The 12,443-nt window shown below is 37.2% G+C and overlaps 1 protein-coding gene across 1 annotated transcript; it reads right to left on the reverse strand.

The window, feature by feature from the left end:
- Nucleotides 1–7,183: 7,183 nt before the first annotated feature.
- LOC115707895 (bifunctional L-3-cyanoalanine synthase/cysteine synthase 1, mitochondrial) lies at nucleotides 7,184–11,027 on the reverse strand. The gene is made up of 11 exons (XM_061113763.1): nucleotides 10,735–11,027; nucleotides 10,454–10,666; nucleotides 9,226–9,335; nucleotides 9,058–9,115; nucleotides 8,702–8,965; nucleotides 8,438–8,575; nucleotides 8,270–8,321; nucleotides 8,077–8,156; nucleotides 7,917–7,976; nucleotides 7,686–7,766; nucleotides 7,184–7,435 (listed from the first exon to the last, which is right to left on the reverse strand). Exons 2-11 carry the CDS (start codon nucleotides 10,655–10,657, stop codon nucleotides 7,337–7,339), a joined length of 1,146 nt encoding a protein of 381 aa, XP_060969746.1. The 5' UTR covers nucleotides 10,658–10,666; nucleotides 10,735–11,027; the 3' UTR covers nucleotides 7,184–7,336.
- Between the last annotated feature and the right edge of the window lie 1,416 nt (nucleotides 11,028–12,443).

Consider the following 12,443-nt stretch of genomic DNA (forward strand, 5'->3'; position numbering starts at 1 on the left):
TCTCGACATTATGTCTATTGATATCGATGGGATGTCGATGTTTATTTTTTTTTGGTGTTTTTTCCTTTACTCACCTTGTTTTTTGGTTTGCAATTGCTGGAGACAAAGTGTTCCTTGTTGTATCGTACGATGGTGTTTGGTTATGTGAGAATTATAATTGGATCTACAAAGCAAATAGCGAGCTTGACGTTGACAAGCATTACAACCGAGACAACCCTACAAGAAGCTGCGACAAATTTTATATGAAGAGTTGGAAGTTGATCCGGTAGCGTATGATTTAAAGTTGGAGATTTGTTCCTTGTACATGAAGGGAAAAATGGTTGCGCCAGAGGTTATTAAGAGAGAACGCCAACTGAGAAACGTTTTTAGAGATGAGGGCAACAATGTCAAATACAGAGTTTATGCCATTATTCGTGACCAAGGTGAGAAAAGTTGGGAATTCGGAGCCTACGCCGCCTACTAATCCTCTCCCTCGGAGTGTGGTAGGGTCTTGCGTTCCCGAAACAGATGTTGGGATTGGTGTGAATGAGGAGGTTCCGGCCAATTTAGAGGTTCCGACCAATTTTGATGTTCCGACCAATGTAGGGCAAGAACAAGAAGCGACAGGATTTCATCAGTTTGAAGAGTTCGATACACCCTTCTACAATAATGATCCTATTGTAGATTTGAATATGGACGATGACCATGATTTAAATAGCCGATGAACCCGTAGCGGGACCATTGTTGAGGTTAGAGTGTGTACCGAGTAACCAAGGTACACCGCGAGAACGACAACCTCGTAGTGAAAATCGCACTACACCTGGAACTAGCAGTAGTCGACTGTGCAGGCGAAGAACATGCTCGTCATGCAACGTTCTCAACGTTCTCCTCTTTCGAAGTTTGTACCAAGTTCAAAGCTCCCATGTGGACAAAGGAAGATATAATGGAAAATCATGAGCTAACTACTTGTTTACAAAGTAAGGAAGCAGGGGTGATAGAGCTTGGTAATTTTTATGAAAACAAGGAAGAACTGAGACAAGTTGTGGGTAGGTTTGCCCTTAATAACAATTTCGAGTGGATGGTGAAGAAGTCATCCCCTGATGTGTTGTACGTTACATGCAAGGCTTCAGATTGTAAATGGAGATTGAGGGGGAGGAAGAAGATGCATTCTGACAACTTTGAGGTCACTGTATTTCACAATGAACACACATGTAACTTGAATGCGAGACGTTCAGATCACCGTCAAGCAGCACCATGGGTAGTTGGCCACCTTATTAAGGGGAAGTACACCCAAGACGGAACTAAGTACAAGGCTAAAGACATACAGAGGGACATGTTTGACAACTACGGTATCAGTATGAGTTATGTGAAGGCGTGGAGGTGCAGGGAGATGGGACTTACGTATGCTAGGGGTACGCCTGAGTTTTCATACATGAAGCTTCCTGGGTACTTGTACATGCTGGAACAGAAGAATCCAGGTACCATTACTGACTTGTACTTAGAGGATGAGCGGTTCAAGTACTGTTTTATATCACTCGGTGCATGTAGAAGGGGCTTTTCTTTTTGTCGTCCTGTTTTGAGTATCGATGGCACCTTCTTGAAGACGAAGTACGGCGGTATAATGTTAGTTCTTTGTGGCATACGATGCGAACAACCAATTGTTGCCGGTTGCTTATGGTATCGTTGACAGTGAGAATAACGACTCCTGGACGTATTTCTTACAGAAGTTGAGGGTAGCAATTGGCGTGGTTGAGAACTTAGTGTTTGTGTCAGATAGGCATCAAAGCATTGATCATGCTGTTGAACTCGTTTTTCCCGAAGCAGTCCACTGTGCATGGCGGTCACGAATGTGGAGAGAATGATACCCTTCTGAGGAAATGTCAGTGGATAGTCGGTGCGTCGCCTCCTCAGCATATGCATTGCTGCATCTATATGCTGCCAATAAACGGAAATGTCAGTTACACAAAAAAATATATTAATTGCACATAAAGTTGTAAAGTGAAGTAATATTATAAAATACTTTACTTACGTCATCTGTAAGCCATTCCTTTGTTGTGAGCATTATCCAAAAGAATCCTGGACCGTAATCACCACTTCTCAAATCCCGAAGTCGGTGGTTCGGAATGAGTCCAACACACCACTTTCGGAAAGTGGTTAACAATTTCTCGTCCGGTGGCTCCAGGGGATCAAAAGTCGAAGATGGCCTATGTCTCCTCTTCATCTCCGTATAGTCACCGAACCATACAGGAGGCTTTCTCTTCCTCTTCCGACTCTTAACCACTGCAGGTTGTGCCTCTATGGACAGAATCTCACCCTGCGACTCGGTGTCATGTACATGGATAAGAGGTTGTGCCTCGATCGGAGTCGCTGGAGCTCCCTCATAAGGATCGTAATCGTCGGGGAAGACCTCATCCTCTTCTACCGGGGGTGAAGCGGTGGTGGTGGGGTAGATGGATCCGCTGGGGCCTCGGTGCGAAGCCGTCGTTGGCGGACGATTCAACATGGCCAATATGTCTCTGAGCTGCTCCATAATTACGTTCTGACCACCCTTCAGCTCTACATGGCTGGTCTCGTATGCCTTCTTCAGCTCGACATGAGCAGCATACAGACCCTGAGTGTCACCCTCGATCCTATCCAACCGAGCCACTAAATCAGTGTACTCGGCACCCTGAACGCCTGATGAAGATGGTGCACTGGGCTGAGGTTACGAACCGGTGGCTGAAAAAATATATATCAAAAATACGGTAAGCATACGATAATTCCACAATGTAACAAATATCACTGAAAACAAAAATAATAAAAAATGAAGACATAAAAAAAGTTCCAAAAATTGGTACCCGAGTGTCTCTTTCCCGAGTGTCTGGGACCCGAGTCTACGGTACCCGACTACTGCCTCGGCCTACGTGTCATCCACAGCATCATCAACCAGGTTCTCCACACCATCGTAAGAAATTGTACTCACAAATGCCTCCTCCTCTCGTCCGTGGAAGGAGCCCCTTCACCACTTCCGGATTCGTTTATGGTTTAACAAATATCAAAATAAAACCATTTAGCATTTATTACAAGCATTTATGTTAAATAATTATTCTGAACATAAGTGAAAATCATACCCGTCTAGAAAATAATGTGCTGACGTCTTTCTTCCCAATATCGCCTTTGCTCGTCCGGTAAGCATCCCGGGGAACCGAATCCCGTGGTTCGTGCCATACCTCTTGCCAACCTCCAAAATGGCCTCGTACGCCCAATATTGAATTGCAGTGCGAAGCCATATGCCGTGTATTTGCACTCGTGCCGAACATCCGAACTCGGCTTCTTCTCGTAGTTGGCCTTCTGTTTCAACATGTCTTTCTGAAGCGAGTGCATGAGTCTGGCGAATGAGTGCTTCCCCCAAGGAATCCGGAAGAAGAACTCGAGGTCTTCCACATATCTAATGATGTGAGGCGTGATCAGCGCGTTGGCCTCGCGGCCCAGAAGCACTGACTCCACAAACAAGCACAAGCCGAGCTTGTACAAGTCTTCCGGTTACGGCGGTTTGTGAACTGAAGTTGGAGTGCTTCTGTCTTCACACTATCAGACCGGTTGAAATATTTGTTGATCAATCGGTCTGACCCCGAGCGCGCGACCTGCGCAGCCTTCTCCTCTTCTGTTGGCCCCGAGGAGAAGTCCAAACCCGTAATGAGTGCAAACTCGGCACTCGAATCGGACCTCCTTCCGACCAACATAAAACCTCATCCTCAACTCCTCCTGAGCATCCACTTTCATTTTGTGGAGCATCAGCTGGTGAAATAACACCGAGGAGAATGTCAGTGGTACGGCATTCCAGAAGCTCCCGAAACGGCTTTCCTTCGCCGTGTTGTTAAGGTTGAACTCCTCAAACCGAGCTTTAATTTTGGCAAAAATTCCAGTGCCCCTATATGTGACGCGGCCAGTGAAATGCTCGGGTCTTTGGAATAATGAGTCTGGGAGCCATCTGAAAAAACAAAAAACAAATCAATATAACTGCCACAAAAATTTAAAAAATAGTCGACATAACATCGACATCATGTCGATATTCTGTCGACATTATCAAACAGTAAGTATAGAAAAAAATTTGGTCGACAAACAGTCGACATACTGTCGACATTATCACAGAAACAGTTTAAAATAACATTGTGGACAACATGTCGACAATCTGTCGACATCCTGTCGACATGTTGTCGACATTATCAAACATATGTCAACTACATAACAATAGTCGACAAGATATCGACATAAGGTAGATATCCTATCGATATTATAGACCTCCACTTTTATTCCAAATAAGGTCGACATCCGATCGACATACCAATGATATCCTATCGACATACACTAACATATATCAACTACATAAAATAGTCGACAAGATATCGACATAAGGTAGATATCCTATCGATATTATAGACCTCCACTTTTACTCCAAATAAGGTCGACATCCTATCGACATACCAATGATATCCTATCGACATACACTAACAACACAGACTCAAACACTTCCAATCTTGTCGACATTATATCGATAACCTATAAACAGAAACCTATATATGTCGATATCCTATCGATATCCTATCGACATTTCATCGATAACTACGTAAAAACACACAAACACCATTGAAACATATCCAACATATACAACCTATCACAAGAAAGAGCACAAAATATACAAAAATTCCACTAATTTCAACAGCATGCAATATTTCACATCCAAATCTATTAAAAAATTAATTTTTTTTTGAAAAAGAAAAACTTACCTTTGACTGAGCTTTGTGGTGGTGGCGACGGTCCGTGGTTGTGGTGGCGATGGCCTGTGTTGGGTTTGGACGAGCACGGGTACTGGCGACGGCCTGTGTTGGCGACTGTTCGTGGTGGTTTCCACGAGCACGGGTCGAATTCAAGACCGAGATAGATAGCGAGAGAGAGGGAAAAATCGAGTGGGAAGAAGAGGGTTGTTGGGTTCGGCGTCTGCGTGGTCGTCGTCGTCGGGTTAGATTTCGTTGTTCGGTTGTTTTGTTTTTGGGCAGGGACGAAGAGGAAAAGTCGGAGAGAGAGTGGGAAAGACAGAGAGAGAGGGAAACACAGAGTGGGAAAGAGAGAGTGGGAAAATTAAATGGAAGGGGTATTTTGGGTAGAATTTGAAAATAGTGGAATTGTTTTGTATAAATTAGTAAGGGGTATAAAATTTGATATAAGATATATTATTAAGGGCAAAAATTGAAATTTCCCTTTGGAAATTTGAATTTACATACATACATTTGGTGCATATTAAATTTTTTGAACACAATTTTACTAAAATTAAAAAAATGGACACACTTTATATTAATACTGTAACGCCATGTTCCACAGGGACGCTATGTGTGTGCTTTTATAAAACTATTATTTTACTAATTTGTATAATTATACTAGAAAGTGTGGCTAGTTAAATTTTTTTGCAATTAAAACAAATGCATAATTTTTATAAAAGATAAGTATTAATATTTATGAGATCCCTTACTACCAAAACATTTACATCCGAATCCAAAAGTGCTTTCACAAAGTACGTTTATACTTCAAAATACAGTCAAAACGGATTATCCTGTCCACCGGGTCGTGGCACCGCAGCTGATATGTACATTGCTGCTGCGACCTTAGACTCATGGCTGCTCAACCTTGGCATTCCCTTTACCTGCACTATTTAGCACCCGTGAGTCACAGAGACTCGGCAAGAAAAGTGAATAAATCTATAAACAATATATCATTCATTAAATCACATCACATATTAACATACTAAACAATTACACAACATTGTAATCACATAATCTTGGTACTTCATAAAGTACACTTACTACTCGTTACCCACGAGCTATATATGTCACTATCGTTGCCCGATACAGCGAACGCTAAGTAAGGAACCTATCCGCGATTTTAGGAGTAATTACTCGTAACGGTAATGACCGTTTCCAACCCTCGGTCATAACCGAGGCTCAACAAATATTTAACCAGGATCTCGATCATAATCGAGGCTATAACAATACAACTGTTAATCATCTAACCATAAACAGTGCATAACATTTTTCTTACCTCACTCCAGAACTCAAGTGTGCGGGCTGACCTGAGTGGAAAACAACGTTGGGCAATCCCGATCCTTAAAGCTTAATTGACCCCAACACCCAACCAATCCAACCAAGAATATGATGAATTGCAAGAGAAACTCTTAGGTTGCAGCTCCCCTAGGGTTCGGCCAAGAAGAAGAAGCAAGACCCAAATGCTTCTAACTTATCCACTTTAATCCTATTAACTTAATTTCTTCTTTTCTTTTCTTTTTTTTTAAAAAAAAATAAATTATCCTAATAATTCAGCCAATACAATATTAATAACTATTAACCAAAATGACCATTATACCCTTCCTAATAACCTTTAACTTAAAATTAAACCTAGGGGTATTTTAGTAATTCTAACTAATCCACCAAACCGACAACCTAACACTCTAACTTAGTCCGGCATAACCTCCATTCCAATTTGCATTTTATTATCATGACATATCCGACCACTCTGTCGAGTTCTCATGGTAGCCGGATCCGAAAACATTTTATTTCAAAAATGGTATCCACGATACCCACATATTATAATAAAATCTCTGTAATTAATAAATTACGTTTTATTTAATCATTTATTAAATCCACACTAATTAACTTAAGTAAGATCATAATCTCACTTCATTACCAAAATAATTACATATTTAATAAAATATGTCCAATTAAATACCATATTATTTTTTAGAATATTACAGTAGTTCAAGATTTACTTAGCTCAATAGATATGATTTCTTTTATTTAGTTTGGTCATTAAAGATTGTAAGAATTCGCTTGCTACTATGAGAAATGTTTCTGTTTATTTTGTTAAACGGTGAGCGAACTCAGTAGCTCATGTTTTTGCAAGAGCTTTCAATTCTTATCCTGATTATGTTTTCAGTCTGGAGGATGTCTCAACTGTTTTGCTACCTAGATTAGTAGCTGAAGTTCAAAGATGAATTTCATTTTTTAACAAAAAAAAAAAAAACTTTTAACATGTTCTAAATTTGACATGCGTTTTAAACTACTATTGGAGCTTTTTTTTGGAGATAAAAAACTATTATATTAAAACAAGAACTTAATTTTTTTTTTAATTGACTAAAATATAGACATGCTCTAAAACAAAAAAAAAAAAACCGTACTGAGCATAAAAACAAATTCTTATTGCAAATATCAATAAAATAACCAATTTACATTACAAAGACTCAAATTAACTGGAGATTGACAAATAAAATTGCATAAGCATCACTAAGGAAAGGGCTTTGAATAATTTTGGGGGTGATCCTTTTCAAGTATCAGTCAACTGAAACTGGTTGCATGTTTTCAGCTTCATTCTTCAGCTCTTGGAATAACACAGATGACAAGTATCTCTCTCCGAAACTTGGGTGAATAGTCTGAAATTCAAACATATTGAAAACCATAATTCTTTTAACATATTCTCTTTCTGCCAAAGGTTATGTGCTCAACTCATGACACACACATATACAAGAATGCAGTTTTCAAATTAATCCAATTAGATTTTGATTTATTAAGTTATATGAATGATGATAAAATGTAAATCTTCTAATTCTTACATATACATAGTGGAGTACCCTTAAATTGTGTAGTGTTATAAGCAGATTAGAGGAGAGAAGTTTCTCTTACCACAATAAGTTTTCCTTTGTTCTCCGGCAATTTTGCAAGCCTTAGGGCTGCCACAGTATTAGCTCCAGATGATATCCCTACCTGAAAATGTTATAGGGTGTGAGAGAAAACATCATGCAACAAGGTTTTGGTTCTTGATATAATGAGGCCAATTGAGTTTTCATATGAAATCTAAGTTTGGCACAAGTTTTGATCCATCTGGTTCAGTGTTCAGAGAGTTTGAGAATTTACCATAAGTCCCTCTTTCAAAGCCAATTGCCTTGCCATGTTAACTGCATCTTCACTACTAACCTGCACAAATAATAAGTACCAAAAGACAGTTAACCAACATTTAAACTTCGAAATTATAGTCTTCACTCGTAGAAGCATTGGTCTTTTTTTGACTACTTGCCTCGAGAACTTTGTCCATTACATCCATGTCCAATATATCTGGCTTAAATCCAACCCCATTTCCAGTAATATGATGAGGACCTAATCCAATAAGCAAAAGCACAATGAACTTATTCCGTGATTGAAGCAACCAAACAGAGAATTTTAAAAGAGAAAGACACCAAAACAGAGAACTAAACCAACCAGTTGTTTACCTGGTTTGCCACCATTAAGTACATTACTCTCAGAAGGCTCTACTCCATATATCTGCCATGAGCAAAACAGATTGAATATAGAAATGAATAATGGAATTCAAACAAGGGATCGTGTACAAATAGGCTTAAGTATTTTATAAATCGAAAAATGAAACTTAAAAATTACACCTTAACATTGGGATTTTGGGACTTGAGATACTGTCCAACCCCAGAGACAGTGCCACCGCTACCAATTCCCATAACAAAGATATCGACTTGTCCACTCGTGTCCTCCCATATCTCAGGGCCCGTAGTTTCATAATGTACCTATTTTTTTCCCCAAAAGTACAAAGGTTAGTGATCCATCCATTAAGCATAAAACCAAGATGTTCATTGAGCACATACAACAGAATCATGGAGCTAAACAGAAATCAAACATTTTAAATTAAGTACCTGAGTGTTAGCAGGATTTGAGAATTGTTGGAGCATGAAAGCATCAGGAGTAGATTCCAGAAGTTGGTACGCCTTCTTAACGGTTCCTCCCATACCCTTGGTTGGATCAGTGAGTATTAAGTCAGCACCAAATGCCCTCATGACTACTCTGCGCTCCAAGCTCGTGTAAGAAGGCATGGTTAGAACCATTTTATACCCTCTCATGGCTGCCATAAATGCCATACTGATTCCCATATTTCCTGATGTTGGCTCTATTAAAGTTGTCTGAAACATTGACAAATAAAGCTTAACTATTACACCAAAAACAAAAACTAAAGTACCAACAACAAATCACACACACTACTGAGCTAGCTAACCTTTCCGGGAGTAATTAAGTTCTTCTTCTCAGCATCATTCAGCATAGAAAATGCTGGTCTGATGAACAGCAGTAACACCAACAAAACAATATTCATGATTGATCTCATTTACAGAGTTAAAATTTTGAAAACAAAATAAGCAAGGTAAACTGATATAATATTTATTACCTGTCTTTGATGCTAGATGTAGGTTGCATCATCTCTTGCTTAACAGCAATATATGCTCCACAGCCTTCAGTAACTTTGTTAAGATAGACTAGAGGAGTTCTTCCAATGAGCTGAAAATAACACAAATAGATTCAATTCAATAACTAACAAAACATGCTAACTTGCTCATAAGCCTTTTATACATAATATGTAGCTTTTGTGTTCTTGTTTCCACCAACAACAAGAACCTAATTCCCAAATTGGTATTTATTGCTTGAATATATGTTGATTGTACAAAATATTAGATTGAGTTTTTCTAGTTGACCATTTCACAGGCAACTTTTCAGTACAAATTAAGGAATAAATGTTCTCAATCTTACCAACTTCTCCTACTAATCCAGACACAGGGGCTAATGTCATTTTATTTTTTTAGATTTAGTGGAGCTTTGTTCAATTTTTTCCAAAATTTTAGACTACAATAATGAAAAATAGAAAATAAATCACAATACTCGTGTCAAACTAAACTAAGTAAAAAAAAGGTACGGTAAAAATTAGTTTTTAAAAAAGTAGAAAAAAAAAAAAAGCAGGAATCCATTGAAACTTCACACCTGCAAATTATTTTCTTAAATGATGAATCACACAACTCAATTTATAATTAAAGATCTCATCACTATGTCTTTTTTTTTTTTTGAATAACATCACTATGTTTTCTTGGTTTAATAGTAATCATAGAAAATAATAATATATTTTTTCTTAACAATAATAATATATGATTTTAGACTTTTAGTTCATAAAAAAAGTGTCATAGAACATTTTCTCAGGAAAAAGAAATAACAGAAGGTATAAATCAAATAACAGCATAATAGAGCAGCGCCTGTATGTAAAGCGATTTATATTAAAATTTATTTTTAGAAAATTCTTGCATAGATAGCTCTAAAAATTATAATTAATTAATACTGGCTGTTTAATCATAAAAAATATATATATTAAATTCTAAAACGAGAAAAGCGTTACCACTTTCTCTTTCGGAATATAATTACTCTGTACACCTAGTAAAAATACAGACCGAATAACTGACAGCTTTCCAACTATTCCACTAATTAATTTCCATTTAAAAAAAAAAAAAACAAAGCAAAGCAGTGGGTATCAATAACATAAACAGCAAAAAATTAGAGAAAAGAATGAAGGAGGTTTTTCTTTGTTTGTTTTTTTTTTTATGGAGAAAGAAGGGGATTTTGATTGTACTTACTTGAGAAACTTCCTTTTTGATATTGGTTCCGGGGAGATCTTTGGGAAGATCTCTGAGTCGTTGAGCAAACGAAGAAGAGGAGGACTCCGTAATGGATTGGGTTGAAAAAAGCTTCTTCAATGCCATACTACAATACTTAATATTGTCCGTAGCATTTCCAGTAGGACTGGGTTTCCTCGTAAGCAAGGTTCTTAGAGCCGCCATTAATGGATTCTGTGAATAGTAGGAGTGTTAAGTCAACGAAACGAAAATCTAAATAGATTTGAGTTTTCAATGCTTACTATGAGAGAGTGGCTTAATTTATAGGGCCTTTGAGGAAAATAAGAGTGGTTTGATTGATATGAAATGAGATAATTAATTGTTTGTATTTCATTTTAAAAATAAAAAAAACTTGACATTTGGAGGGGTGAGGGGGCATCCGAGATGTGGTGCACTCATCTTCGGGATCGGGACCATGCATGTGTTTCTTTTTGATAATTCGTTCCTTGTGTTGTTGTGGGACCCTTCCACTTACTACCACTAATGTTTTTCATTATTTTCTTACAAAAATTTTAGTGAAAAATTCTTTTGTGCTACTACTACTCCTATCCTACCATGAAAAAATAATAAGATATATTATAAATCACGAGTGGGAATGATGAAAATAGAAGCGGGTCAAAATTAGATTGAATTTGAAGTACATAATTATTATTTGCGTTGGATTAAAATTAACGTATATAATATGAAACCAATGACTTATTATTAAAATTATTAATTTATACTTAATGTATTATTAATTTTTATAGAAAAATATATAAATTAAAAAAAATTAGGCAAAAATATAAGGTAGATAATTTATATTTAATATTAAAAAATTTATTTATTGTATTGATAATTTGTGATAAGCTATTTATTATGAAAATTAAATATGTGATACTAATTATGTTGATCATTATTATGTAATGTAATATAAGTATAGCTGACACGCAAATATGATAAGTCGACAAGAAAACACGACATGTCAAGTTAGGGTTGTGATTTCTTGACACGAAATATATATGGGTCGGGTTAGGGTTGACCAATTAAATATGTCAACTTGCATAACAAGAACATGTATATGATACGGCAACACGAATTTCCACCCCTATACCTAATCCACTTTTACAAGAATTTAAAATTAGTCTTATTATGTGTGGATCATCTCTTTATATAGAAAGTATATGATTCTTTAATTACATAAGCACTCAGGCATGATCGTTACTTATAACAAATGCATTAAATTAAATACAAATTTTTGTAAAATAAATGAAAGAACAATTTTGATTGTTCTTGTTAAAGTTTGAAATTGGTACGACTATCTTGGTTGAATATTGATCGTTCTTATACTAGTAACTTAAAAACTCAAGGGTTCAGACGAGTTATCACGTATATTTAGTTTTTGGATTAACCGATGTGAAGCTACGACTTTCACATAGGGTACGAGAGAAAAACGTTGAGTCATCGCGTATAATTAATATACGTCACGACTAGCTTACTTCTCTCTACATCCTACTTTTATTTTATTTAGTTATGCAATGCATAACGTGCGACTAGACCCTGTCTCGATCACAACCTTCTTACATGTTTCTATCATGCGAGGATATGTTGATTTTCGGGGTTTACACCCTTGACACATTGTCATTTTTCTATGGGAAAACTAGTCTACGTGCCAATTTTATGCGAGACTATACTCGTGATTTGAATGAAAAAAATCATCTAATGACATTATATACATCAGACGAGTTTGACCGGGTTCGGGTTCGGGTTTTTGGGTATCGGGTGTAGGAAATCACATACCGAACCCACCTGGTTTAAATTTATCGAGTTTCGAGTCGGAGTTTTACTTAGGTAGATTAAATCGAGTTTTGGGCAGGTTTGGGCTTTCATCTGGGTTTGAGCTTCCCAATTTTCAATTTATTTATTTTTACAATTGCAATTTTTTTAACAGCAAACAAAATTTGACCCATATTTT

Source organism: Cannabis sativa, chromosome 1, assembly GCF_029168945.1.
Source record: "Cannabis sativa cultivar Pink pepper isolate KNU-18-1 chromosome 1, ASM2916894v1, whole genome shotgun sequence".
Classification (NCBI taxonomy): domain Eukaryota; kingdom Viridiplantae; phylum Streptophyta; class Magnoliopsida; order Rosales; family Cannabaceae; genus Cannabis; species Cannabis sativa.

Excerpts from the sequence above, each read along its gene's own strand:
- LOC115707895 (XM_061113763.1), bottom strand. The coding sequence starts at position 10,657 with ATGGCGGCTCTAAGAACCTTGCTTACGAGGAAACCCAGTCCTACTGGA. Across the intron at positions 8,322-8,437 it reads CCCAAAATCCCAATGTTAAG|ATATATGGAGTAGAGCCTTC; the intron begins GTGTAATTTTTA and ends TGCTCATGGCAG. Across the intron at positions 7,977-8,076 it reads TAATGGACAAAGTTCTCGAG|GTTAGTAGTGAAGATGCAGT; the intron begins GCAAGTAGTCAA and ends TTATTTGTGCAG.